We start from the raw sequence: 25,289 nt of genomic DNA on the forward strand, positions 1-25,289 counted from the left end.
GTCAAGCACAAGACTGGAGGTTCTGTCAGTTGCCCCCATCCCTGGCCCTCGGCTGAGGTCCAGGTTAGCATATGGGGAATTGCTGCCATGGGAGGACGCCCAGCCCAGAAACATGGAAGGAAGGGTGGGGTGAAGGAAGGAAGGCAAACTCACGTCAAACTTTCCAGGGTTCTGCTGCAGTTTCACCTTGCCTCCTGACAGGTATTGCCAAGCACGGCCCCGCAGAGAAGGTGGGATGCCTTTCTGACACCGCAGGCGGATCTGAAAATCAAAAAGACAGCTGTGACCATGCATCCACCCTGGCAGCTCCTTGAGCCAGGCTCGTCTTTCAGGGCTTGGTGGACCCTCACCCAGTATATCAGCAAGTGCAGAAAAGCAGGGTGGGGTAGAGGGGAGGACTTTCCTACTGTTACTATAATGCAGATTCTACAGTGGGAACAGGGGGATTGAAATTAGACATGCTACCACCAGGTGATGGCAGAGTGCACATCTCCTGGTCCAGTGACAAAATAGGCATTCATTCCTGGGCTGGGGATGTGGCTCCTGTAGAGCGCTTGCCTAGCATGCAAGAGGCTCTGGGATCAATCCCCAGCACTGCAAAACAACAAAAAAAAACAAATAAAAAGGTATTCCTGAGGTCTGTCACAGAATTCTAGTTGCCCATAACTACAATCTCCCACAGGGAACTGGTTCCAGAACCCCCATGGACACCAGATTCTTCTGGTATTCAAGTCCTCTATATAAAAAGGAGAATATATAAAGTACCCTATATAAAGGGAGTATATAACCTATGCATATCCTCCCATATACTTTAAATCATCTCTAGATCATTTATAATACCTAGTGCAATGTAAATACTAAGTAAATAGTATATTGTATTGTTCAGGAAATAAAGTCTACATATTCAGTAGATATAACCATTTAACCCTAACCATATTTTCCATTTGTGGTTGGCTGAATCTACTGGTGTGAACCTACAAATACTAAGGGCTTACTGTACTTCTGAATCAAAATGGAACCATACAAGTTTAGTTACCCCATAGTTTGTCACCAGAGAGGGATCTGCACCACGCAAGGCACAGTTGCAGCCATAGGAAAGGCTGCTCACAAGATGAACCAGAATACACCCAAAGGTGTGGTCCAAACACTTTCATGGAGGGTGTTGGTTTAAGCAGCTGTACAGTAGGACACAGTCAGCCTGGAGAACTCTCAGCAAAACTCAAAAGGAAGGCTCTCTCATTGTTTTGGTCAGGAATTCCCTCTCTTCTCTCCTTGACCCTGAGCTCCGGAGAGGACCTTGACAGTGACAAGGAGAGAGGCAGCTGGCTGGGAGTAAATTCTGATTGCAGCCCTTACTATGAGATGTTGGCATAAGACTGGGGTACACCCTCAGCCCCATACTCTAAGCAGTCTGGCCTGAGATAAAGGAGCTGAGTACACAGGGCATGAGAGTAGCTGATGTAGGTCTGAGTCTTATACTAGCCTTGGGCCAATCATTTCTTACCAACTTTAAGATCTGAATGATGTCACCTACCACTTCAGACTTGCTGAAAGGATTCCACTAGAAGGGGGCAAATGTGCTCAGTGTGGGGCTTGACGCACGATCTGTGTTCAATAAGTAATGGCTTCTTCTCGGTCCTCCATCACAGAAGGATATTTAACATAGAAGCTCTGGGGCCTTACCTCACACCTAACTTTCCCTCACCTGGAAAACCCCTCAAACAGTCCCACTAGAAACTCTCAGAAGAGGGAGAACATAAGACCTGGCCTTCCTGATGATCAGCACAAACAAGAGAAAACTTTCCAAGGGTCAAAGAAAGTCAAGAATCAGGAAGGAGACAGGCTGCAGGCAGTGAGGAATAGGAATCAGGCTGCTCATAAGAGCCAAGACTGAGCTGCTGGAATTGCCTGGAAAAGGGAGAGAGGAAGGGAGTGGAGGGGAACTGCCCCTGACTGGGAAGTTTCCTGCTGCTGTGGGACAAGGGTCACCTTAAGGAAGTCACTTTGGCCAGGCTTTGGCAACTGACTGGCTGTTGTTCAGCCCAGAGTCACAGATCCCTCAAGCTTCCACACAAATTGATTAAGCCCAGCTTGAGGCAGGCAGCTCCATCATCACAGATCCCTGTTACATGTGCCCTACTCCAAGGGAGCTTTGGAGTATTTTCAGCCCACTGAGGTTCCCCAAGAGGCTCTGCTTTTAGACAGGCCCAGGGTAGGGAGCTAAGGCTGGAAAACCAAGAGTGAAACCTAGGATAAAGAAGATGGTGTTCAGGACTTTTCCATCTAGCCTCTTACTCTCCTCAGCACAAAGATAAGGAAATGGTCATCCACTCTGTCTGCCTGCCTCAGGGAGGATGGTAGGGATGTGTTAGGAACAAGTACAAGAAAGTGTTCCCAAAAAGCATAAGGATTACCAGTCTTTTAGGCAACACCTTGAGATAGAGGGGCTCTGATGACAGCTGAGCAAGTCCACACCCTTGCCTGCTGAATTCTGGGAGGGCAGGGCCACTGCTTAAGCAAATCCAAGTCAGGGACCCATGGGGAAAGACTGTATTCTAGCAATTTAGCCCTGTCTGTCTAGATTTCTGTCCTGGACACAGCTGAGGGTGCTGAGGGAAGCCACCCTCCTCTCCTGGCAGGAGTCATCTAGGAGGAGTGTTGGATCTGACCACACTTCCCAAAACAGGTATAGTATTTTCCTTGCTGTGACTTCTTGACCAAAGGAGATCACAGCCTCCATAGCCAGGCAGAAAGAGCTCCTGGGGCTTGTCCAGGGTAACCACAGCCAAAGAGGAAAGATGGGTACTCTGTAGTGGTCCTGGTCTGAAGCAGAGCAGTGGGTTATGACCTCCAGGTATGGTAGGTTAAAGCAGGCCTGCGGAATCTTCTGCTGGGCATGAGCAGCCCTGGGGCTCTAAGCACAGTGCCAGGGAAGCAAAGAGCAAAAGGAAGACTGCTGAATAGTCCTGCTGAGAAAACTCCCTAAGGGTTCCCTCAGGACTCCCTGTTTGCAAAGGAGGCCAGGGAGAGAAAGCCAGAGCCATGATTCCTGCAGGCAGTGAGGAAGAGGAGTCATGCTGCTCACAAGAGCAGTCTGTTACCACAACAGACAGCTGGAGAACAAGCTATAGCTCAGGGAAAGGCCTGAGGAAGGATGAGGAAGGAAAACATCATAAAGTCAGGCAGGAAACAGTTGAGGAAATATAAATATCTTAATAGCTAGGCAAAAAGGTGCATGTCTGTAATCCCAACTCTTTAGGGGCCTGAAGCAGAAGGATCACAAGTTTAAGGGCCTGGGTTGACAATTTAGTAAGACCCTGTCTCAAAAATAAGGTTGGGAATGGAGCCCAGAGGTAGAACATGCATGAGGTCTCAGGTTCAATCTCCAGTATTGAAAAAAAAAATCTTTTTTTAGAGAAACTGACATTTGAAAGATGTTCTTATAAGTCAAAAATGAGTGCCCCATGTAGATTAGCAGTAAAGAACCCAGGTCCACACAAGCCTCTCAAACCATAGTTCAAGGCTTTATAGTCTTATGAAGCACCACCTTATAGGACCCTCGCAACAAAATTCTCTCTCTCACTTGACCAGGGAAACTGAGGCTCAAAGAGTGAAGGGACTTACCCAAAGTTATACAACTAGGCATGGGCATGAAAAGTGGAAAGGCATGAGACTAGGCCAAAGCCTATCCCTGACTTAGTCCTGAGCTTTCCACTAGTCCACTGAGCCAGTGATACTAGATCAGTGTGTCAGCAGACAACACAGGGATCACTGTGGACTGGCAACTTGTAAGCCATAAGTGTCTCAGCAGGTCTCCTTTAGGCCAGGGAATAACTAGGTCCTGCTGAGGACATTGACACACACAGACTTCAGAGTGGAATGCAAGTGTATTCCCACAGAGTGAGAGAGAGTGCCTAAGGATAGCCTGACTAGAAAAAGACTCCTAATAGTTTTCATTTTTATAAGATTTTGTAAATTGTGAGTACTTTCTTTTTGCTTTGTCCAGGAGACAAAAGGGAAATCAGCAAGTTGATGTAAAATGTGAAGAATCCTTTCCTGTAGTGGTTAAGATGGCAGGTGCTAAAGTTATACTTCCTGGTTCAAATCTTGATTCTGTAGGTCATCCATCAGTGCAGATCCTGCCACTATTACCATCCTGATGGGGTAGTGAAAGGATTTTTAGGGTCAAGTGCTCAGCATTTTGCCAACAATCCCTACAAGTTAGCTGTTATTAGGATTATAAATTCTGATTTGCTAAGCATGTTAGGCCTTTTCACTGCACTTAGAGCAAAGCTGCCCATAAGTGCTATTGGCTACAAGCAACTTTGAAGTTTAACTCCAGGACAAAGTTCTTTGATTCTGAAATCATCTACCAGGGCCCAACCTTCCCTCTGTTCACCAGCCAGCTTATGTTCCCTGTTTGGCTGATGGAAGAAGGCAGCCTGGTAGTTGGAGAGCCCCTGCTTTCCTAAGCTGATGATATCCCTCCCTCTTCCTCCTTTTCCTCCTCAGACTACCAATTCCCAGCCCAAGGCCCAAGGTCAGGCCCCTCACCTTTTTGTGCTTCTTGGCCATCCATTTGTCCCAGTTGTTGAGCATGTCCAGCCACTTAGACTCCCTCTGCCTCAGCACCTCCAGGGGGACTTCCTCAAGCCTGTGGAGCAGAGGGCAGCACCCATCAGATGTGCCAAGAGAAGCAAAGGCCCTGGCTTCAGCCCCAGACACTAGCCTGGCCAGACCTGAATCCTCCCTGACCTTCATCCCTGAACTTCCCTTCAGGACCGTGAACTCATGAATGCTCTATTGCACAGGAGAGGGAATGGTGCCCCGCTCCGTGAAAGGCAGAGGCCAGAGAGAAACCAGGTTCAAATACCTACTCCCTAAATGTATCAAAGGGCCAGGGGTCACCATGCCTCTCTGAGGCAGAGGCTAAATATGTACATCTGTACATCAAAGCCAAGCATTCCTGTCTTGGGCCTGCCTCAGTAAATATAAATAAGGCTCTTCAGAAGGCCTGTGTGCTAGGAGCAGAGTTGGACACAAAAACTAGTCAAACAAGTACAGAAATATGCTTACCTCTTCACCTGAACCAGTTACTCAGAGTTTCCCCAATTACACCCTTGCCTTTTCCCACCTCTTATCCTTTACTCATACTTCTAATCCCTTGGCAGGAATGCTCTCCAAGTTGTCTCTCCTATTAAAATCTTCATATTATACTTCAAAGCCCTTTCAAACAACATCATTTATATTTGTACAACACGTATCAACTGAGCAGCTATCACAACTGTGTCAGCACTGACCTAGAGCCAGGGCCTTGGGTGGGCTAAGATGATGTGTGCCCATGACTAGAACAAACTCTTGACCTCTGTGGAGACACTCTAGTGAGCACTGAGATCCACCCAGGCAGATAGAACAGCACCAAAGCAGATGAAGGTAAGCTGAATGGAAATCCCTGGCTTAGCCAGAGGTACATCAACTGAGTTGGCTTCCTCCAAGGAGTGAGTCCTAGGAACTCAAAAGAGTTCACAGAAGCCAGGCAAGGTGGCACACACATATAATCCCAGAAGCTCTGGAGGCTGAGATAGGAGAATCATGAGTTCAAAGCCAGTCTCAGCAAAAGTGAGGCACTAAGTAACTCAGTGAGATCCTATCTCTAAATAAAATACAATAGGGCTGGGATGTGGCTCAGTAATTGAGTGCCCCTGAATTGAGCAATTCGATCCCAGTACTCACCCCCCCCCCAAAAAAAAGAGTTTACACAACTCTGAGGGACAAAGAAAAGAAGGAAACTAATATCTGTAGTCTATGTATTCTACATATATTTCCTATCTAGCCTTGAGACTAATAGTTGGAAAGCAAACAAAGAAGAACACAAAATATATGTATGCATCTCTTACTCACACATACAACACTGTTTTCTTTTTTTTTTTTTAAGTAGTGGATTACGATATTTTACATTTCTTTGTTGTACTTTTAAAACATTTTTCAATTAAGAAAGTACTTGACTATGTTAAGAAAATGAAATATTAATGAGATAAGAAACAGAGGCTCAAAGAGGTAAGATACCCAGGAAGGTAACTTACTCAAAGCCAAACAGCAAACCAGTGGGAAAAGTGGGACTCATTTCTAAGACAGATCCTAGCCCAGAGCTGGCTGGCACTCAGTTTTGCCTGACTATTCAGAAATGGGCACAGGGTAGGAGGCACTCAAAGGAGATCAGCTCTCAGGAACAGGATGTGGTGGGGCTAGGGCCTGGCCCAGGCTTAGTCTCTGCTTCTCTCTCTACCGGAAGGAAATGTGCTGCTATGACTTTTACTGGTTGGAAGAGCAGAGGGAGGGGCCCTGGCAGAGCCGAGGCCTCTAGGACACAAAAGGGCAAGTCCTCCTCTTCAGTGCACTTCATCTGGGGAACTGCTGGAGCCTGACAGCAGTCTTGGATCTGAACAACTGAGGAGGGACTATAGCCTAGGATAAACAGGGACCCTGGATACAGTGACACAGCTTGAACTGCTGCCCTGCTCACTACCTAGAGATAGAAATAGGTCACAAGGACATTCTTCCTTTCCTTTCCTTTCTTGATAAGAGTAAAGTAGGGTTCAAATCTTTTGGTCAGGTACTTTATAAAAGGACATGCCATCTTCAGCAACCCCCAAACCCCAGAGAGCAGAAACCAAAGGCCTACATACCCCAAGCCATGGTGACTTCCACCACCCATAATGCACTTGCTTATGCAATAAGTCAGGAGATAAGCCAGCAAGTTAACTGAAGAAGCACTCACAGAGTCAACAGGAAGTTCTGGCCGTTATGGATATAGATAACATCAGATCCAGTCTCCCTGTTGCACAGATAAGGAAACTGAGGCTCAGAGAGGGCAAGACTTTTATCCGAGAGTATCAGTTTCAAAGAATTCCCACATGATTAAATATATACCCATTTGATACCTTATTCCTGGAGTCTGACTTTGGTGGCAAAAATCTTATTGCAAGGCCTCCAAGATACCCATTCTCTCAACTATAGATACACAGAGGAACATACTAAGAGTTCTTTTAACTCATGTCAGATAACAGCTCTGACAGTTTCAAAGCCTCAATTTCAAACCTCAAACCGGAATTTCAAAAGGGTACAAAATAAATAACCATATTTCCTGGATTCTAAGATACCTCTGATTTTAAGATACATGATTTAGCTGATCATTTGGTAAGACCTTCTCAGGGATAAACAATAAAAACTTCCACTGCTTTAAATATACATGTCAGCTGGGCAAAGTGACACACACCTGTAATCCCAGAGATTTGAGAGGCTAAGGCAGAGAATGATAAGTTTGAGGTCAGCCTCAACAACTTAGCAAGACCCTGGAAAGTGGTAAAGTGCCTTGAGTTCAATCCCCAGTACCAAAACAAATAAACATATCAATCAAAAGATATTTTAATTTTTTCTTTTTTTGGCAGGGAGGCGGGGTACTAAGGATTGGACACAGTGGCACTTAACTACTGAACCACATTTTCAGCTCTTTTTATTCTTCTAAATTTTGAGACAAGGTCTCCCTAAGTTGCTTAGGGCCTCAGTAAGTTGCTAAGGCTGGCTTTTAACTTGCAATCCTCCTGCCTCAGCCTCCTGAGCTGCTGGAATTACAGGCGTGCACAACCATGCCCAGCCATGCCTGGTGATGTTTTAATTTTTTAAACCTTAAATTTGAGGAAATATGGTCATTTAAATGGCCTCTACAACAGAGGAGTTTAATCTACCTAGGAATGGAGAGAAGGAAGACACTTGAGGTCTGGGTGTATTCAGCACTCAGCACACTCTCTTTTTGTGTCCGTGTGTGGTACTAAGAATGTAATCCAGAGGCACTTTACCATTGGCTATATCTCTAGCTCTTTTTATTTTGTTTTTGAGACAGAGTTTAAAAGTTGCCAGATTGGCCCTAAACTTGTGATCCTTCTGTTTCAGCCTTCTTAGTTGCTGGGATTATAAGTATGTGCCACCACACCTGGACACTCAGCACACTCTCTAATGGCAGGCAGATGTCTCTTTCTGTACAGGATATGCTCCCGAGTAGTTGCAGACTATCCATTAAAAAAAAACAAACAAACAGGGCTGGGAATGTGGCTCAAGCGGTGGCGCGCTTGCCTGGAATGCGTGTAGCCCAGGTTTGATCCTCAGCACTACATACAAACAAAGATGTTGTGCCCGCCAATAACTAAAAAATAAATATTAAAATTCTCTCTCTCTCTCTACCTCTCTGTACCTCTCTTTCTCTTTAAAAAAATAAAATAAAAAAATAAACAAACAAACAAACAAACAAAACCTGAAGGTTCACATATCCTTTTATCAAATAAGTCAGGATTCCAGAAAGCACCTGGTACAACTGCTGTCTGATACAGGAATACTTTTTACACAATAAAGTCTCCTCCTTACTCTGAGCCTCATTTTCCCTATATGCTTAGACAGGCTGCATTATGAATTGACTTTCAAAGAATGCCCAGAAAGGGGCTGTGAGAAGAACCTAGAGTCAATTGGGTGGGATTGGGGGTAGGAGGGGGTGGGTCCCTGCAAAAAGCTTAATGGTGTTAAAGGCCCTGAGGTGGCATCCTCTTGACGGCAGACAGAGGGCATGGGCCAATTTCTGGTGAGAGAAAAGTTGACTTCATATTAAGAAACCGAGTGGTTAAGATGTACATAAAAATAAAACAAAAAATGGAAACAAAAAAGAAAGAAACCAAGTGGTCCATGGGGTATGCCTCAGATCAGGACCTCACTCACCCTCCAGCAAACCCCTCTTGGTGGCCTGAGGAAATTTCTGCAACCAAAGAGCCTACTGAAACAGTCTCTTGGGCCCAGCCTCTACTGGAATTCTGGCAGGGATAGGGCCTTATTATCTCCAGAGGAAGCCACCCAATTGTTGAACAATTTCTACACTAAAACTTTCTCCCCCGTGTTATGACAAAATTGTCCTGGTATTTTCTACCTACAATCTCAACATCCCCTCCTGAGGCCACACAATGCTTATCCCTTGTCACCTACTCATTCCTTTCTTCTTCGTCGCTCTCCAAGTTACAGTACTTCTTCAGGGACCAATGTACCGTTAAAAAACCCAATTACAACAAACATCAGCAATAGTAGTTACCATTCATACACCATTTACAACTTACTAATTTCTTTCTCAATGCTTTATGTACATTTATCACATGTACATTTCATATTAACCCTTAGCTTAATATTCTCCCCATTTCACAGTAGAATCCAAGACTTAGTAAGGTCAAAGTGCCTTGCTGAAGACCATGTAGCTGTAAGGGGAAGAGCTGGAACTAAACCCAGGCCTCTCTGACTCCACAGTCTATGCTTTTGACCCTTGTTATGCTCTTCCACTCCTACAAGCCAAACCCCCAGCCCCTACACAGCCAGCACACCTGCCAGCCCAGATGTCATTAACTGCCCTCCAATCTGGAGACCTTTATCCTGGCTTAGAACACCATTTCTCGTACTTTTTAAACTGAAATACATTTCATACTGAGTGTATACACACATATATAACTTAAATATGTTTCATAAAACAAGTTGCCTTTACATGTACCAATGCACACTGATATTTTCAGTTCAATTTTATAATATTATATTCTGCTTTTACTTCTTTTTTCTTCTTTTATTAAATGCTGGTCACAATTCTGTAAAACTGACTTTAGCACCAGTTCATGAATAAATTAAAACATGAAGTCTGAAATGAACAGTTCATTATAATTTGCCCATTGCTCAGCATTGCCTCTCCCCAACTGGGTCTTGAACTTCTTCAATAACTCCCACCACACCCCTCAACAGATGCCTAAGTGGTTTTCTCCATGACATCATTATTTCCACCTGTACTGCATTCAGGTCCACAAACCATTTCTGCATACAGCAATTTTATTTATCCCCTAATGCCATGTAAAGAGAAGTCCTCACAGACCATTTCTGTTTGGCCAATGAGAGACTTGACTCAGTCAGAGAGGTTGTATGACTTGGGCAAAGTCACAAAGCTAATAAATGAAAGAACAAGATCTTCTCCTCTGCCACAGTGACTTGTGTGTGGCCTCTAATTCCCCTGGGAAGGCTATGAGGCAATTAGGCCCTCTCCAGATGCTGCTGTGTGACTGAATCTGGCTCCCTACTCCTTGAGACAGTTTAACCCCCTCCTTCAGTTCTGACTGCCCCAGTGAGTGGTCTGTCCATGTCTAGCAATGCTCAGTGAGGCCAATATGCCAGATGGCATTTTACAAGCCCAACCTCAGAGATGGTAAGCCTGGGCAATCTGCCATTTGTCAGCAGCCCTGTCTCCTGAGTAGAAAAGGCTCAGTCAGAGAAGACAAAGGTGGCAGCTGACTACAGATCCCATCAGGCTCCCAGACTGCGCTAGGCTTAGCCATGCTGTGCCATACAACAGCCCAAGGTGGCAGTAACACTTCACAGACCTCATTCTCTGCAGGCTTCCAAGTCCCTAGCCTTCTCCCAAAACCCAGAGGCTGAAGGCTTCCAAAACCTCAGAAGCACAAGACTCATTCCCAAAACTGGGGCTTTTTCTTCGTTTGTACTTCTAGACATCATTTCTCAACCTCCTGGCTTGGCAGACTCAGTAGAAGTGGTACCCATGCCCAGGACCCCTCTATCCTAGGATGAAAGGTAAACCCAAGGAACTAATCTAAACCCCTTCTCCAAACCTCACTCCTGGCCAGGCATGGTAACACAGAACTATAATCCCAGCAACTCAGGAGGCTGAGACAGGAGAACGGGAGGATCGCACAAGTTTGAGGTCAGCCTCAGCATCTTAGTGAGATGTAGTGAGACTCTATCTCAAAATTAAAAAATAAAGAGCTGGGGATGTGTATCTGTGGTAAAACATCCCTGGGTTCAATCCTCAGTATTAAAAAAAAAAAAAAAAAAGTCAAGAAGAAAAAGAAACAAACTTCACTTTACTCCCTGAGTCTGCCCAAAAGAAGAGAAACACAGTCCAAGCAGAAACCCTGAGGTCACAGACCACAGTTGATCTTATCATCTCATTTATCAAGAAGACAAAGTGGGACATGAGGGAGAATAAACAGAGCAGGGACTTTGAAGTCAACCTACAGAGGTACCTATTCCAGTTCTTCCATCTACTAACAGGAGACTACAAACACTTGACCTCCTAAGCCTCATCTTTAATGGGACCATAATGCACACCACATATTCATAAAACTTCAGTGAGAAATAAATGTATTGTTGGTCCAGCCTACTGGGTGGTCAGTAAGTGGCAGCTATTAGGCAACTGATGCAGTTTAGCTAGAACTTTCACATCCCTTTTCTAATCTGACTGGTCCCCATACACAGGTCTTGGAGGTAGACAGGGCAGGGTTATCCCCATTTTACCTAGGAAGCAATTGAGGCTCCAAAAGATTGTGTAATTTACATACAAACTATAATTCCTGTCTTCTCGGGGAAAGGGAGGAGGCAGGGGATTAGCAAGAATGATGGAATGTGATAGACATCATTATCCAAAGTACATGTATGAAGACACAAATTGGGTGTCAACATACTTTATATAAAAACAGAGATATGAAAAAAGTGGTATATATGTGTAATAAGAATTGTAATGCAAAAAATAAATAAAACAATTCCCGTCTTGTCATCTCAGCTCTGCCACTGTATAGCTATGTGAAATGGGGAAGGGTTTCTCCATTCTTTGAGCTTTCAGTTCCTCATTTATAACACATGGGCCATGCCATCTCCTTGGAGAGCAGTGGTAAAGATGGCATGAGGCAATAAGAACTGACACAATTTGAGCACTCGCTATGTACTAACTCTGCCAAGCACCACATGGACACATAACTCCCTGAGGAAGTAGCTTTTTTTTTTTTTTAAATCTCCAGTCAATAGACTAACATTAAGCATGGTTGAGCAATCTGCCCATGGTTACATAGCCTGGAAGTGAAGGTTGCTACCTGAGCACTAACCTATCCAATAGATACTAAGTGACCTGCACACAACAGAGCTTCCCTCTTCTTCTCCACCCTCGGAACTGAGAAGGGCAGGAGTAAAGGATATAACAGGAAACTTTCATGTTTGAGTCTCCAGGATGAAGAAGAGACCACCGGAGGAAGTCCCACCAAAGTGTGGGAGTGGATGTGCAGAGACAACCAATCACAGACCCAGAGGCAATGAAGGTAAAGGAGCATCTTCTTCCATACCCAGAATTGGATATAGAAGCAAGGATAAGCAAAAAGATTGATCTACACACTAGAGTTCATTACCCCAAGAGATGGATGGTAACAACTGAAATTAAAATAGCTTTTACCCCAATTCCAAAAGATGTGATAATAGAAAACCTGATTGCAGGAGAGGGTAGGCTGTTGGTGTGCAAATGGCTGACAATCAGGCCTGGGAGATCACCCAGTAAGTCTATACAATCCCTAGAAAGCTGCAGGGGACGGGGCACCTGTGGCCCAGAGGGTAAATGACTTGCCTAAGACCACATTGTAAGTAGTGTGGAAAGTATGATGGTCTGTAGCTGTCTGACCACCTGCCTTGGATCTGGCTGGCCATCAACAGGTCCTTGTTTGGGTGAGAGTCTGACCTGCTTTTCTTTCCTTGCTCCTAGTGCAGAGGAGTGCTGGGCCTGCCTCTCTTTCCCATGAGGCATTCCCTGGCTCTGCTCCTTCCGGTTCTGGGTCAGTGCACAGTGGTAAACAGGTTTTCTCCACCCTTCACTGGCCTTGGTGCCCTGGGCAGAGTGCCCTCAGCACTCTGCTCAGCTCCACCCTGCTCTGTGTGAGATACAAAAAAAATGGTCTCCTTAGTCATCAGTTTTGTTGGCCCCAAAAAGCAAGGCATCCCTCCTCCTCTGCCTTGCTCAGATAGGGAAGGGAACAGACCACAGCAGAAACCCTACAGCAGACCTCATTGGCACACACAGAAAGCTATGGAGACTGTTCTCCACAGAAAATATCCCTTCCCCAAACCTCAACTTCTGCCAGCAGAGTGGTGTATTATTCTCTGCCAGTGTTGGGTGCATGCCTGTAATCAAGAAGCTGAGGCAGGAGGATTTCAAGTTTGAAGCCAGTCTGGGAAATTTAGCAAGACCCTGTCTCAAAAATAAAATTTGAAGGGCCAGGGATATCAGTGATAAAGTACCCTTGAAATCAATCACCAGTACTGCAAAAATAAATAAGTAAGTAAGTAAATACATACATACATACATAAAATTCCTTGCCAGTGACTGGGTCCTTGGATCACAATCTCATTGCAGGCACCCGGGTGGCTACCCTGACTCACACATGACCCCTTCACCCACCCTTCCAAACTGCTAGATCTTATTGACAGATCTTATCAAATTATTCTTCTCTCAACTGCTTGCACAAAGCCCAACCTCTGCCTAAACTCCTTCATGGCTGCCTACTGTCCTCCTTCACCAAGAAAAGCTTCAGGCCCAGGCTCTCTGCCCTCCTGCACATCACTCCTTTCACCTCTACTTGCATATCTACACAGCCCTCCCCTTGAGCCATCCTTTTTCAGCCTCCCTGCCCCCAGCCTCTTAATTTGGTTCCTCTCATCCTAGTAGACCCCATTCAGATCTGCCTCTCATCTCTACAATGCCTCTCCTAATTGCTCTGGAGACAGCACAATCATTACATTCCATACACATCTCTCTAGAGCTGTGCTCTAAGCCTTGAATCTCTAAAAGATGAATAAAATGCAGTCTCTGCCCTTGAGGAGGTCAATCTGGCAAAGGAGATAAATGAATTGGTAAATAACTAGCCTGCACAGAAGTGCTAGCCTAGAAGCAAATGAAAGGCCAGGCACCATGGCATATGCCTGTAATCCCAGTGACTCAGGAGGCTGAGGCAGGAGGATCACAAGTTCAAAGCCAACTTCAGCAACTTAGAGGGGTCCTAAGGACTTAGTGAGGCCCTGTCTAAAATTTTAAAAAGGGCTGGGGATGTAGCTCAGTAATTAAGTACCCCTGAGATCAATCCCTGGTACCATTTAAAAAAAAAAAAAAAAAAAAAAACAGAAGCAAGTGAAAAGGACGAAGAGCCTGCAAGAAGTCCCTAGGATGAGGGTGGGAATGTTTAGGAAATGCTTCAAAGGGGAGTTGACTTTTAAATTGGGGTTTGAAGGGTGACAGGAAGTGACCAGGCCAAGAAAGGGAAAAGAACACACCAGGCAGTAGGCCCAGTACGTGCAAGTGCAAGTTAATAGGAAAGGGAATGGCTTGTTTGGGGAATGTGGACAGTTCAGTAGAGCAGGCACAGCTTCCCTACCCAACTGTCCAGTCTGCTAAGGAAGCATTCTGTAAGGAGGTGCCTTCCTAGAAAGCAGGGAATTCTGGAGGGCAGAGGCTTTGTCAGTCTCATTTTCTGCAGTGTGTCTCAGGTCAAGAACAGTGCTATCTGCTAGAACAGATAACGAGCTGGTGCTCAATAAATGTGTGTTGACAATTTGTTAACTTTGTGTGCTCAGGCCCTATTCATTTTAGGGTTCTCAGCAATGAACTCTACCTGGAAACCAGTAGTATCAAGCACAGTAAGAGCCTGATGAACAGCACTCCCTCTCTGGCCTGATACCAGGTCTGGATCTTCCTCTAAAGCCAGCACAGAGCTGCACATATCTGCTTGATGATGGCCTTTTACAACATTACAATTCTAATAGTCAATTAACTTAACTGAAGGTCTGTTACAACACCAGACACTTGCTATGCACCAGACACTACTTAGCACTTAACTTACATGATTTCATTCAATCCTGGCACCAAGCCCATGAGATAGGTCCTCTAATTATCAAACCCCTTTTATAGATGAGAAAACTCAGGTAAGCCAGTAACTATCCAAGGTCCACAGCAAGCAGGGGATGGCACTGGGAAATGAATCCAGGTCTTCCTCTTCTCCTGCTGTGTCACCCAACTATAGTATTGGATGCTGTCTGCTCAGCTCAGTGCACACAAGCCTTGTTCCAAGAGCTTGGAGCTCAATGGACTCACAGCCACAAGCTGGGTGATGCTTGGCAAGTCATATTGCCTCTTGGTTTATGCTTCTGTAAAATGGGGATTTTGATGACAACTACATATCAGAGAATTAAATGAAGTGAGGTAGTTGAAAGTCTGATCCACCATACAGGTTCCTCTGTGAAATGGCATTGCCAGGACAATGCTGGAAAGCCAGAGGGAGCCACTCAGAGGCAGGACAGAAGTACAGCAGGAAGGTCTACAAGGCATGCAGGAGGATGGCAGTGGTGATTATGAAGCAAGCTTGGACTCTTTCCCAGGTGACTGCCCCAACCCAGGAGGGCAAAGGCTCCAGGCAGTCCTTTGGTCATATGCTGGGTTGAAGCTCTCAGGAGGCCCACCTCTGTCTCACTTCTGCTTTCTCATCACAAGTCAAGGAGAGGGAAGAGCAGGCCCTCAGAGTCAGGGTTGGCTGAGGGCCCTGCTTCAAATGTCTCAATGAGGAACTGATGGGGGAATTCCCAGCCTGCCCTGGCAAGCCCAAGTCTTCACTACAAACTGAGAGAGACTGGCTCCTGCCTCAACCCCAAGAATGGGTGGTCAGAGCACATGCGGGAAGCCAGATCTTCACTCCCATGCTGCCTTGCTTCCTCACAATTACACCAAAGGTCTGAAGTGAAATCTCAGAGGGTAATACACACTTGAAGTATGAAAGCCACCATGTACCACAGACACAGAGCACTTACACTATGGCAGACTATGTGCTGAGTGTTTTTCCAACACCATCTCCCTTAATCCTCTTAATGCCCCCCACCCTCCACCAATGCCATCAATGGCCCATTTACAGACTCAGAACAGTCACATGCCTAGGAAGGGTCATAGCCAGAACTTGAAGTTGAATTTGCTGGTGTCTTGAACCTAGGCTCTCCCAGGCCAGTTTAGGTTGTCCTTTCTTATAAAGTGAAGATAGAAAGGGTAGGGAAAGAAGTAGCATCCTCCTAAAGTGGCCGGCCAGGAAGGATTGCTTTGAACACAGAGCATCCAGGGCCCAGAGTACACTGAGGAAGAGCAAGAGTTCCCTACACTTACACTCCCACACGGGGCCCCTTATGACCCAGCCGTTCGCACCTCACCTTAGAGTACATGTGAGGAGCTGTGTGGGCAGACCTGGATCAGGAGTTTTGCCATCTCTCATAACAACTCAGACAGAAACAACCCAAGAAGCCTGTTAAGAGAAATATCAAGGGCTGGGGCTGTAGCTCAGTGGCAGAGCACTTGCTAGCATGTGTGAGATACTGGGTTCGAGCCTTAGCACCACATAAAAATAAACAAATAAAATAAAGATATGCTATCCATCTATAGCTATAAAGAAATATTTAAAAAACAAAAAAAAAGAAGTATATAAGCTTGGAACTGGTCTGAGGTCTTAAGGCTGAAGGAAGGGGAAGAAAGGCTATACAGCCACAGCTCTGGTGAGAAGGAAAACTGGAAGAATCCAAGATTCCAAGTCCATTTCATTACTTATTCAACCTTGGTTTCCTTACCTGTTAACAAGGTAAAACAAAACAAAAAAACCTTAGTCTACCAATTTCCCATTGCTCCATAAAGGTTACTACAAAGTAATAGGAGAATGAAAGTGCATTATGGATTAGAGAGCCAGGCAAATCAAAGTATCCTTCAATCTAGTTTTACTTCCCAAAATGTGAGGGCCACTGATCCTGCAAAAAAAAAGAGGGGTCTACTCACAGGGTAACACAATATTCTGGAAGCACTGGCTTCTATATGATGTGCCACAATGACCACTTGCAGTAGAAAAACTACCACATAAAGAACCTTTCAAAGCACTTTTCATATACTCTGAGGTCAGTCTCAGAATGTTCTTCAACATCATGCCAGTAGAATGGCCTTATTTTATATGAGAAGGAAACTGAGGTTTAGAAAGATTAAGCAAGCTTCTCAAGGTCACACACCTAGTTAGGGGGTCAGCGAGGCCAAGGACTTGGGTCTCCTGATCCCTGTACAGCAATCTTTGTTCACACTATGTTCCTAACCCAATTATTGTGTTTGATCCTCACAGTCCTCTGTACACAGCCACACCTGTAATTACTGATTTAATGTCTGAATTCCCTGCTAGGCTGTAAGTCCTGTGAGGGTAGGACCAATGTCTACCCTGAGCCTGGCACAGAACTGTACACAAAGTGAGGGCTAAGGGGTTGGATGAGAAGATGAGCATACGTCACAAACCACAAGAGTCAGTGGGAAAGCTGGGATTGGAACCCTATGCCTGATTCACAGAATTTCCCCACACATCAGCCTGAATCGACATTTCTAGCTAGAATCTCTCATCTCCAAGATATAAACTTGGAACTGGTCTGAGGTCTTAAGGCTCAAGGAAGGGGAAGAAAGGCTATACGGCCATCAGCTCTGGTGGTACCCCTAAATGATAAAGAGTTTGCCTTCTCAAAGGTGTGGGACTTGTTTCCACTATCTCAATCAAGGCACCAGCTCCATGAACAGATAAAGATACTAGATTTGGCCTTGAACTGTGGCTCAGCGGTGGCACCCTTGCCTTGCATGTGTGAGGCACTGGGTTCAATTCTCAGAACCATGTATAAATAAATAAAATAAAGATCTATCAACAACTAAGGGAAAAAAATTTAAAAAAAAAAAAAAAAAAGATACTAGGTGAGTTCAAGCCAGGCCTCAGCTATCATCTGCCTCCCATTGACCAGTTTATGCTATGTCCAAAGGCCCAAACCTACCCTTCCCAACTGCCACATATCCTAAGGTTGTTTTCCCTGTCCTTGGGCCTCATTCCTCTCTCCTTGGAGTGGAGCCTGGCACTCCTTGGCGCTTTCCTTGCCATCCAATATGTTTATCAGGCAGAGACCACAAAGGTCAGTACTCACCCAACTCCCTCTCCAACCAGGTCAGCCAACCTGCTCTCCTGCTTGAAGGGAGACAAAGAGTCCCTTGATTTGCCCTGGACGTGTCAGCCAGATCAGGTACCTTGGGGAGTCCAGTGCTATGCCAAAATGAAGTCAGCAGCAGCCCACTGCCCACTACAGAGTAAGGTGCAGCCCGCCTTGCCTTCCTGTAGCCAGAAAATGCTAGGATGGGCTCTGTGGAAGGGCTTCCCACCTCTCCAGTCCATGCAGCCAGTTAAACACCAAGCCTTAATGATTTGCCAGCCCTTCCTCCTCATGGCTCCAGACCTCTTCCAGGTCTCACTAGAGCTCTTGGCCTATCATGGATTCTCCCAACAGGTCTTACTACTTGTGATGCAGATTTTTGCCATCTTCCACACCAGACCTAGACTAACCTTTCTGAAACAAGAGGCCTCAGTCTGACATCCAAGACTAGCCTTGTCAACCCATCTTCCTTTCCTAGCCCTTACTTCTGTTCTCCTGCCTGTTCTTATCACCTCTGCTCTTGGTGTATCTACAATTCTCAAACTGTTGACTTTTGAGGGGAATGCTGCACATGTGTTCCCTCTCACCCAATGGACTGCCCTGGCTTGTCCCTTCTGAGTCTTGGATCAAATGCCACTTCTTTCTAGGCTCCTGTGGGTGGAACAGGCTGCTTCCTCTTATATACTCCCAGAACAACCACACACTTCAATTACAGCCTCTATCACTCAATATTGTAAAGATTTGTTTGTGATTCTGTTTTCCAACCAATCTGTGAACTCCTTGAGGGCAACAAGATAGAGACATCTTGTTCAGTTCTGTATTCCTTGTTCTAGTCACAGGGTCTGGCAAAGTAGGTACTCAAAAAATGTTTGGTAAGTAAGCTCACTGCTGAAATGGCTAAGCCAGCAAAAGTAAAATTTGGCTTGCTTTCTCAGGCTGTTGTGTCTGTTACCTACTTTCCTACCTAAAGAGGAGCAAAGAGCTAGGCTGTGACAGCCTCTGAGAAGCTAGACAGGGCATAGAATGGAATAGGCTGGGGTCAAGGTAAGAAAGATGGGGAAGGGGAAGATCAGACAGAAAGCCAAAGTAGGCAGCTACCCCCAAATCCTGGATAGGGGGCTTCTAAAGCAGGCTAAGTATCAGGAGTATTGGTTTGCCAGTGGGACATCCAGGACAGTTTTCTCCCTGCCAGGGAAGGTCCCATGAACCAGAATAGTAGCAGATTTGCCAAGGGCAAATTAATCAGCTAAAGGAGACCATCTCTCCATCAGGTGTGCTGCCAGAAGCATAAAGAAAATGATCAACTAGGACATGACTGCAGATGAATGGAGGAGGGTCCTGGTCTGGTGGACAATGCATCCTGTGCGTGGAGACTCAATAGGCCAGTAAGAGTGGGCAGTGCCATATAGCTAGAGAAGTACTGGACTGAGAGTCAAACACCTGGGATCCCTCTTTGGTCTGTCTCCACTGTGAACTAATGCAAGGGTTCTCTCAGCTTCAGATTCCTCACAGGTACAAGAACACAATTCCTGCCTTGCCTACAAACACTACAAATACCTCTTCCAAAAGGTACAGATTGGATATCAAAATCAGATTGCCATTTTGTAGCACTCTGGAGTCAACACCAATACCATGTAGACTCTGGTTTATGGAGGGGCTAAGCCACACTTCCAGGGATTCCCCAAGGATCCTTCTCTCCAGGCCTTTCTCCTGCTTGAAGAGCCATGAACTTTCACTGTACTAAAACCTGTCTTGCCCTCCACACTGGGATGGGGAGGTAGCCAGGTTTCTGCTAAATCCTGCCCTGGGTGTGGGGCCTCAGAAAATGGAAAGACAGACCACTAATTAATTACTCCAGGGTTTAAGAGGGGGAAAAACATTCACCGATCACCTACTCTGTGCCAGGCTTTTGTCATTAGTGCATTTAAACTTCACAACAATCCTGCAAAGCCAGTATTATTGTAACTACTTTGCAGGTGAGAAACTGAGGTTCAGAAGTGAAGCAACACATCCATGGTCACACAGACAGACAGACAGACTCAAGAGCTCATGTGAGGAGGGAACATTTTCTTTCTCCCTGCTCAGTGTAAATAGACTGGATGCTTGGAACAAAACCAGGTCTCACTGTCCCCTGAAGGTCCTGTTTCAGGACAGATGCTGGGAGGACCAAACATCAAGCAGGTCCCACCACTTTATCTCTTTCCCACAGCTTAAGGTTTCCTAGCAGGCGGACACACAGGCACCTTCCCAGGGCAGCAGCTGGTGCCTGCCCCCGCCTTTACCAAGTCAGGTCTTGTCTGAGGCCCTAGAACACCCACAGGGCCACCAAACCGGATTTTCTTTTGAGGCTAAGAGAAGGGAAGGAGGAGAGAAAATGGGAGGGCCTGTGGTCTAGAGTCACAGACCAGGGCCCCACATGTATAACTGCCTCCTTCCAGATAAGTCACCCAGGGACCACTTATTGCCAGCTCCATGCTCTCCCAGGACCTGTAATAGCTCAAGAAAAGTGGATTCTCTGAGCTTAAAAAAGAGAGAAGGTAGTGGGAGGGCAAGAAGTCAAGTTCTGGCTTGCCAAGAGGGCCCTGGCCTCACCTCAACCAATCTATAAGGGATGCCAATTAAGCCAGTTCTGATTTCCAAAGTCATAGAGCTGCCACAGTTGGCTGTAAGCAAAGGACCCAGGGGACAGAGGAATTGAAGAATGCAACATTGCTGTTCCAGATGTTTCTCCCTGAGCCCAGTTTAGATCCCTTGTTCCCTTAACAGGAAGCCAACGCCCACGGGATGTCAGAGAGCATAGCTCCTCACCTCATCTGGCCTGCAGACTGAGCATGGTCTGGGTGGGAAGCTCTAGCCTCAGGAGGCCAGTCTTAACAACCACATGAGAAAAAGAGAGAAAGTAAGGGATCCACCTTTCATCATCTCCTTCAGGCCAAAAGACCTGGCATTCAACTTGTATACTTCTTTCCCTTCCTGATCACCTCCTCTAGGCTGCAGAAGGGACACTTAACAGGTTTGCTCTTCCTACCCACCAAGTGATAGGAAGGGTAACAGCACTCCTCCCACCCTTCCCTGCTGAGAACACTTCTTTCCCCTTACCTGAGCCCACCCAGCCTTCAATGCCCAGCTCAGCCTCCAGTCAAACCACAAGAACTAATGTTGCCAGCATCTCTGTCTGTGCCTATGCCACCCACAGGGTCACTCACAGGCTGGCTGCCTTCTTGCCTCTGACTACTGCACAAGAGCAGGCAGGAATCCCTCTGTCTCACTAAACCTTCCCTGCACAATAGGCTCATATGACAGATAAGAGTAGAGGCTAATCACTTCTCTTAGACTTCAGTTTACCTATCTATATGATAATGGCCATCTTTAGGGTCACTTTGGCTTTCTGACTTGGAATGTCTATAAGTAAATAAATATTGTGCATTTATTCTACTGCAGGCCTGAGGGAGAAAAAGGTGAATAAGCCTGATCCTAGTCCAAACCTATCATGCTAATGTACTAGTAATGACAACACACTCTTACCTTCCTGTTAGCCTTATACAGTGCTGATATAGTAAAAAGTGCTGAACTAAGCTAGGGAAGGAGAGGGCAGACAGGTTTGTGCTAGGTATCTTCAGTTCTACTCATCTGATCTGGTGAAGGTTGTGGAATGTATCCTGTCCTGGGAGTCTGAAACCCTAGGTTTAAGTCCCAGTTCTGTCACTAATACACTTGTGATTTTTCTAATTCTTCTTCAGTACTGGAAGTTGGACTCGGTGTATTCAACCACTGAGCTACATTACCAGCCCTTTTAATTTTTGAGACAGGCCTCAAAGCTTGCTGAGACTGGATTCAAGCTTGTGATCCTCTTGCCTCAGCCTCCTATTTGCTGAAATTACAGATGTACACCACTGTGTCTAGCATATGCTTGTGATCTTAAACAAGTTATTCTCCTCTCTGGGCTTCAATTTTCTCTTCTAAGTAAAGTTTAGGTAAAGGTTAAGCTGATTGATTTCTTTTTTTTATTTGTATTTTTTAATATTTATTTTTTAGTTATAGGTGGACACAATGTCTTTATTTTACATTTATGTGGTGCTGAGGATCGAACCCAGTGTCTCACACATGTGAGGCGAGCGCTCTGCCACTGAGCCACAACCCCAGCCCATGATTGATTTCTTAAGATTCTTTTCAGGGGCTGGGGCTGGGGCTGAGCACTTGCCTGGCATGTGTGAGGCACTGGGTTCGATTCTCAGCACCACATATAAAAAAATAAAGGTCTATCAACGACTAAAAAATATTAAAAAAAAAAAAAAAGATTCTTTCCAGCTCAGTCTATGATTTTATGATCTACTCAGGTCTGGTACCTAATAGCTACTTGAGCAAGAAAACTGATCTATTTTCTTCCCTGTTCCTCCAGGCCCTGGCAATTACCAAAACTTGACTTTTCTTGAGACAACCTTTGGTCCAGGGTGGCTGAAATGGACCTTTATTCTGAAGCCAGAGTCTCCACCATCTCCACCATAGCCATCAGTGCTAATGTTTCACTTCTCTGAGACAGCACATGAACTCCTAGCCCTCAACCACAAGACTGGGTTCAAGGCAGTCACCCTGAAACTTCCCATAACTTCCCCTCTTTGGCCTTGGGCAGGGAATTATTCTTGGCTTTTTTGGAACCACAATTCAAACTAAACAAGGAACACCCAAGCTTTCTGATACACAGATTTTACTGACCCAAAAGCTCAAGCAAGCAAAGCGGAGAGAAAGGAGCGGACCTGGGATCCCACATCAGCCCCAGTCCTACAGAACCAGAGATGCAGAGGGCGTTTGCAGAGCCATATCCCGGGTTTGTGGTTAGTGGGGTGGGGAATACAGATGTCTGGCTGCCTGGTTGGGGACTACAGCCAAAGGGAGGTACTCCCACTGGGCCTCTCTCTGCCCACAAATACCAGAGGTACGCCCTCATTTTTCTCCTCATTTCCCAGACCCTTTGAAGGAAAAGAAAGGAAATTAACATTTTCTGGGCCACCACTTGTGCCAGGCACTGTGCTAGGCAACTTTGTATATCCAATTCTCATTTAATTCCCTCAGTAATGTTGGAAGCAGATGTTATGATTGCCCTTTACAATGAGTAAACATGCTCAGATCTTGCCTGAGGTCTCATAGCCAACATATAAGATTCCTAAGTCCAGTCTTTTCCCACTACATTACACTACTCTGCATTCTGAGATCTGGTTAACAGCCTGGTAAGCATGTAGTAGGAATTCTCATGTTCTATAACTCACCAACAAGTATTAAGTCTTCCTTTCAAGACATCACAATGAAACTGCAAACTCCTTTCCTAGTTCTCGAGATCCCACCCTTCCCTGTACCCTGGTCCCTGGTGACTGCACCCCAATTCAAAGCCAAACCTAAGTTCCCTTTAGGTTCTCACAGCAAATCCCTGGGAAACTGGGACAAAACATCAAGTCAGGGTGAGAGATGGAAATGAGGGGCACTCTCGAGTCCTGGACTGAACCAGCTGCTGTGAACAACTGGGGAGAAGCTGAAGGAGACAGATCCAGAGGGGAAGGAGGAAACTCCCCTTATGGGAGGGGCCTAGATTTCTCCTAGAGAGAAGGAGGCCTGGTGAATAAGAGGCTTTGGGGCTGGAGAAAATCCCGGAAGTGACTTTTTCAGGGCTGCTTGTGTGGGGTTGGGTTCTTAGATAGTCAAAGCACTAACAGAAGTCATAAGAGGAAGGGAGCATTGGGCAGTCCTAACTGGTCAGAGAAAGGAAGAAGACCTTCTAGAATAGGGTCATTGCTGGAGTAGGGTCTCCACTGGTGACCAAAGGGCTCTCTGTTGAATGGAAGGCACATTTGGAAGGAGGCTTGTCAGTTCTGTACATGGCACTAGTCTTGTGTGACACAACAGGTGGGATGAGAGTGGGGTCTGGAGTCTGTCTTCTCTACAGACCACCAGCATACACATACACTCTCTGGGAAGACTGGTTCTTTGGGGCTGCCCAGCCTACCCAGGTTGGAGGGAAGATGGTGCTACACTGCTTCAGCTTTCTCTGCCTGCCAGCTGGATGCTTGAATGTTCTAGGATGGGGCACCTTGATGTGCTACAATATGAGCAGGTACCTTGCTTTCTCCCTGCCTACCCTCAGGGAGGGTGTGTACATTCCCACAGCATCCATGGAGTCTGCCTGCTACCTCCTGTAGTTGAGTGTCTGCCCAATAAGGTAAGGTTCTGCTACCCTATAGGTACTGGAAAATGGAGGAGTGTCTGCCCACCTGTTGCCAGTGACAATGGGAAAGCTGCCTTTGATGGGGTAGGGGAACACCCCCTGAGCCTTCCATGAGGGGAAAGAACCAACTGTCTCAGGATGGGATTGTCTGTGAAGGAGCTGACCAGTGTCAGTCCATCCAGAAGTCTGTGTCTGTCTTAAAGTAAGGATCAGTCTGTCTTGGGATGGGACAAGAGCAAGGCAATGGGTCCTTTTCGACCTGTGAGACAGGGGTTCTGTGGTTCTGTGAGGGAGGGGAGAAATGGAGAACATCTGTGTTTTGGGGGGTCCCAAATCTGTGAGCCTGCCCAGAGTTGGCAAAGTCAATCAGCTTTAAGGTCATAGTGGCAGAAGTGGATTTAAAGCAGGTGCTGGTTGTTGTTCCTTATTTGGGAGGGCACTGCGGGTCCTTCCTGTGGGACAGATCAGTTTGTCTAGGGGATAATAGGGAAAGGGGAGGATAGGTGGGCTTGTTTGCTCCTAGGTCGGAAGTAGAACTGCCGAGGGGGTGGGCCTGGGGGGGAAGGGACGAAGTGGGGTGGGGCAAGGAAAAAAGGGGTCAGTTGTCTAGGGTAGGTAGGGTCCGGAACAAGTCGATCAGTCGTGAGGGCAGCTCTGCCCGCGTCCAGGCCCATCCCCGCGTGAGTCCTGCGCCTAGTCCCAACCCCTGGCTCAGACCCCCGGAGCTACTCACGCGCCCTCGGCGCCCTGTGAGCCCACGATGAAGCCGAACTTGTCGATGCGGCGCTCGGCGAAGCCGTTGGCCTCCGAGTCCGAGCCGAGAGAGCTGAGCTCATCAGCTGTTGCGGAGTCGGGGCCCTGGGCCAGGTTCTCCCGAGTCCCGGACAGGCTCCCACCGGCCGCGGGCGCGCGCGGCCCATTCTCTCCGCTGCTCTTCGCCATCCCTGCCGCGCCCGCCGCCTGAGCCCCAGCGGCCACCTCAGCCACCTCAGCCGCCGGGCCTCTGCCGACGCCGCCGACGCCCCGCCCACGCCCCTCGTCCATTGGCCACCGCAAGGCCCGGGGCGGGGCTACAAGCCCTCTGGGGAGCTCCCCCCAGGCCCGATGGGCGCCGCGGACCCCGGGCCCCGCCCACCTCCCCCAGGCTGGCGCCAACAGGCCCAACGTGAGGGGGCGGAGCAGCCGTCACCCGGAGTTCTCCCCCGCCAGGCTGCCA

At 46.6% G+C, this 25,289-nt stretch overlaps 1 protein-coding gene across 1 annotated transcript in view; it reads right to left on the reverse strand.

The window, feature by feature from the left end:
• Window positions 1–25,059, reverse strand: part of Tbc1d10a (TBC1 domain family member 10A) — a 32,666-nt gene extending 7,607 nt beyond the window's left edge. The window contains exons 1-3 of the mRNA XM_026408951.2: window positions 24,807–25,059; window positions 4,555–4,654; window positions 154–261 (exon numbers count right to left, since the gene is read on the reverse strand). Coding sequence (XP_026264736.2) covers window positions 154–261; window positions 4,555–4,654; window positions 24,807–25,015 — 417 coding nt within the window. The 5' untranslated portion in view covers window positions 25,016–25,059. The remainder of the gene's footprint in view (window positions 1–153; window positions 262–4,554; window positions 4,655–24,806) is intronic.
• Between the last annotated feature and the right edge of the window lie 230 nt (window positions 25,060–25,289).

The sequence above is a fragment of the Urocitellus parryii genome, chromosome 3 (genome assembly GCF_045843805.1).
Source record: "Urocitellus parryii isolate mUroPar1 chromosome 3, mUroPar1.hap1, whole genome shotgun sequence".
Classification (NCBI taxonomy): domain Eukaryota; kingdom Metazoa; phylum Chordata; class Mammalia; order Rodentia; family Sciuridae; genus Urocitellus; species Urocitellus parryii.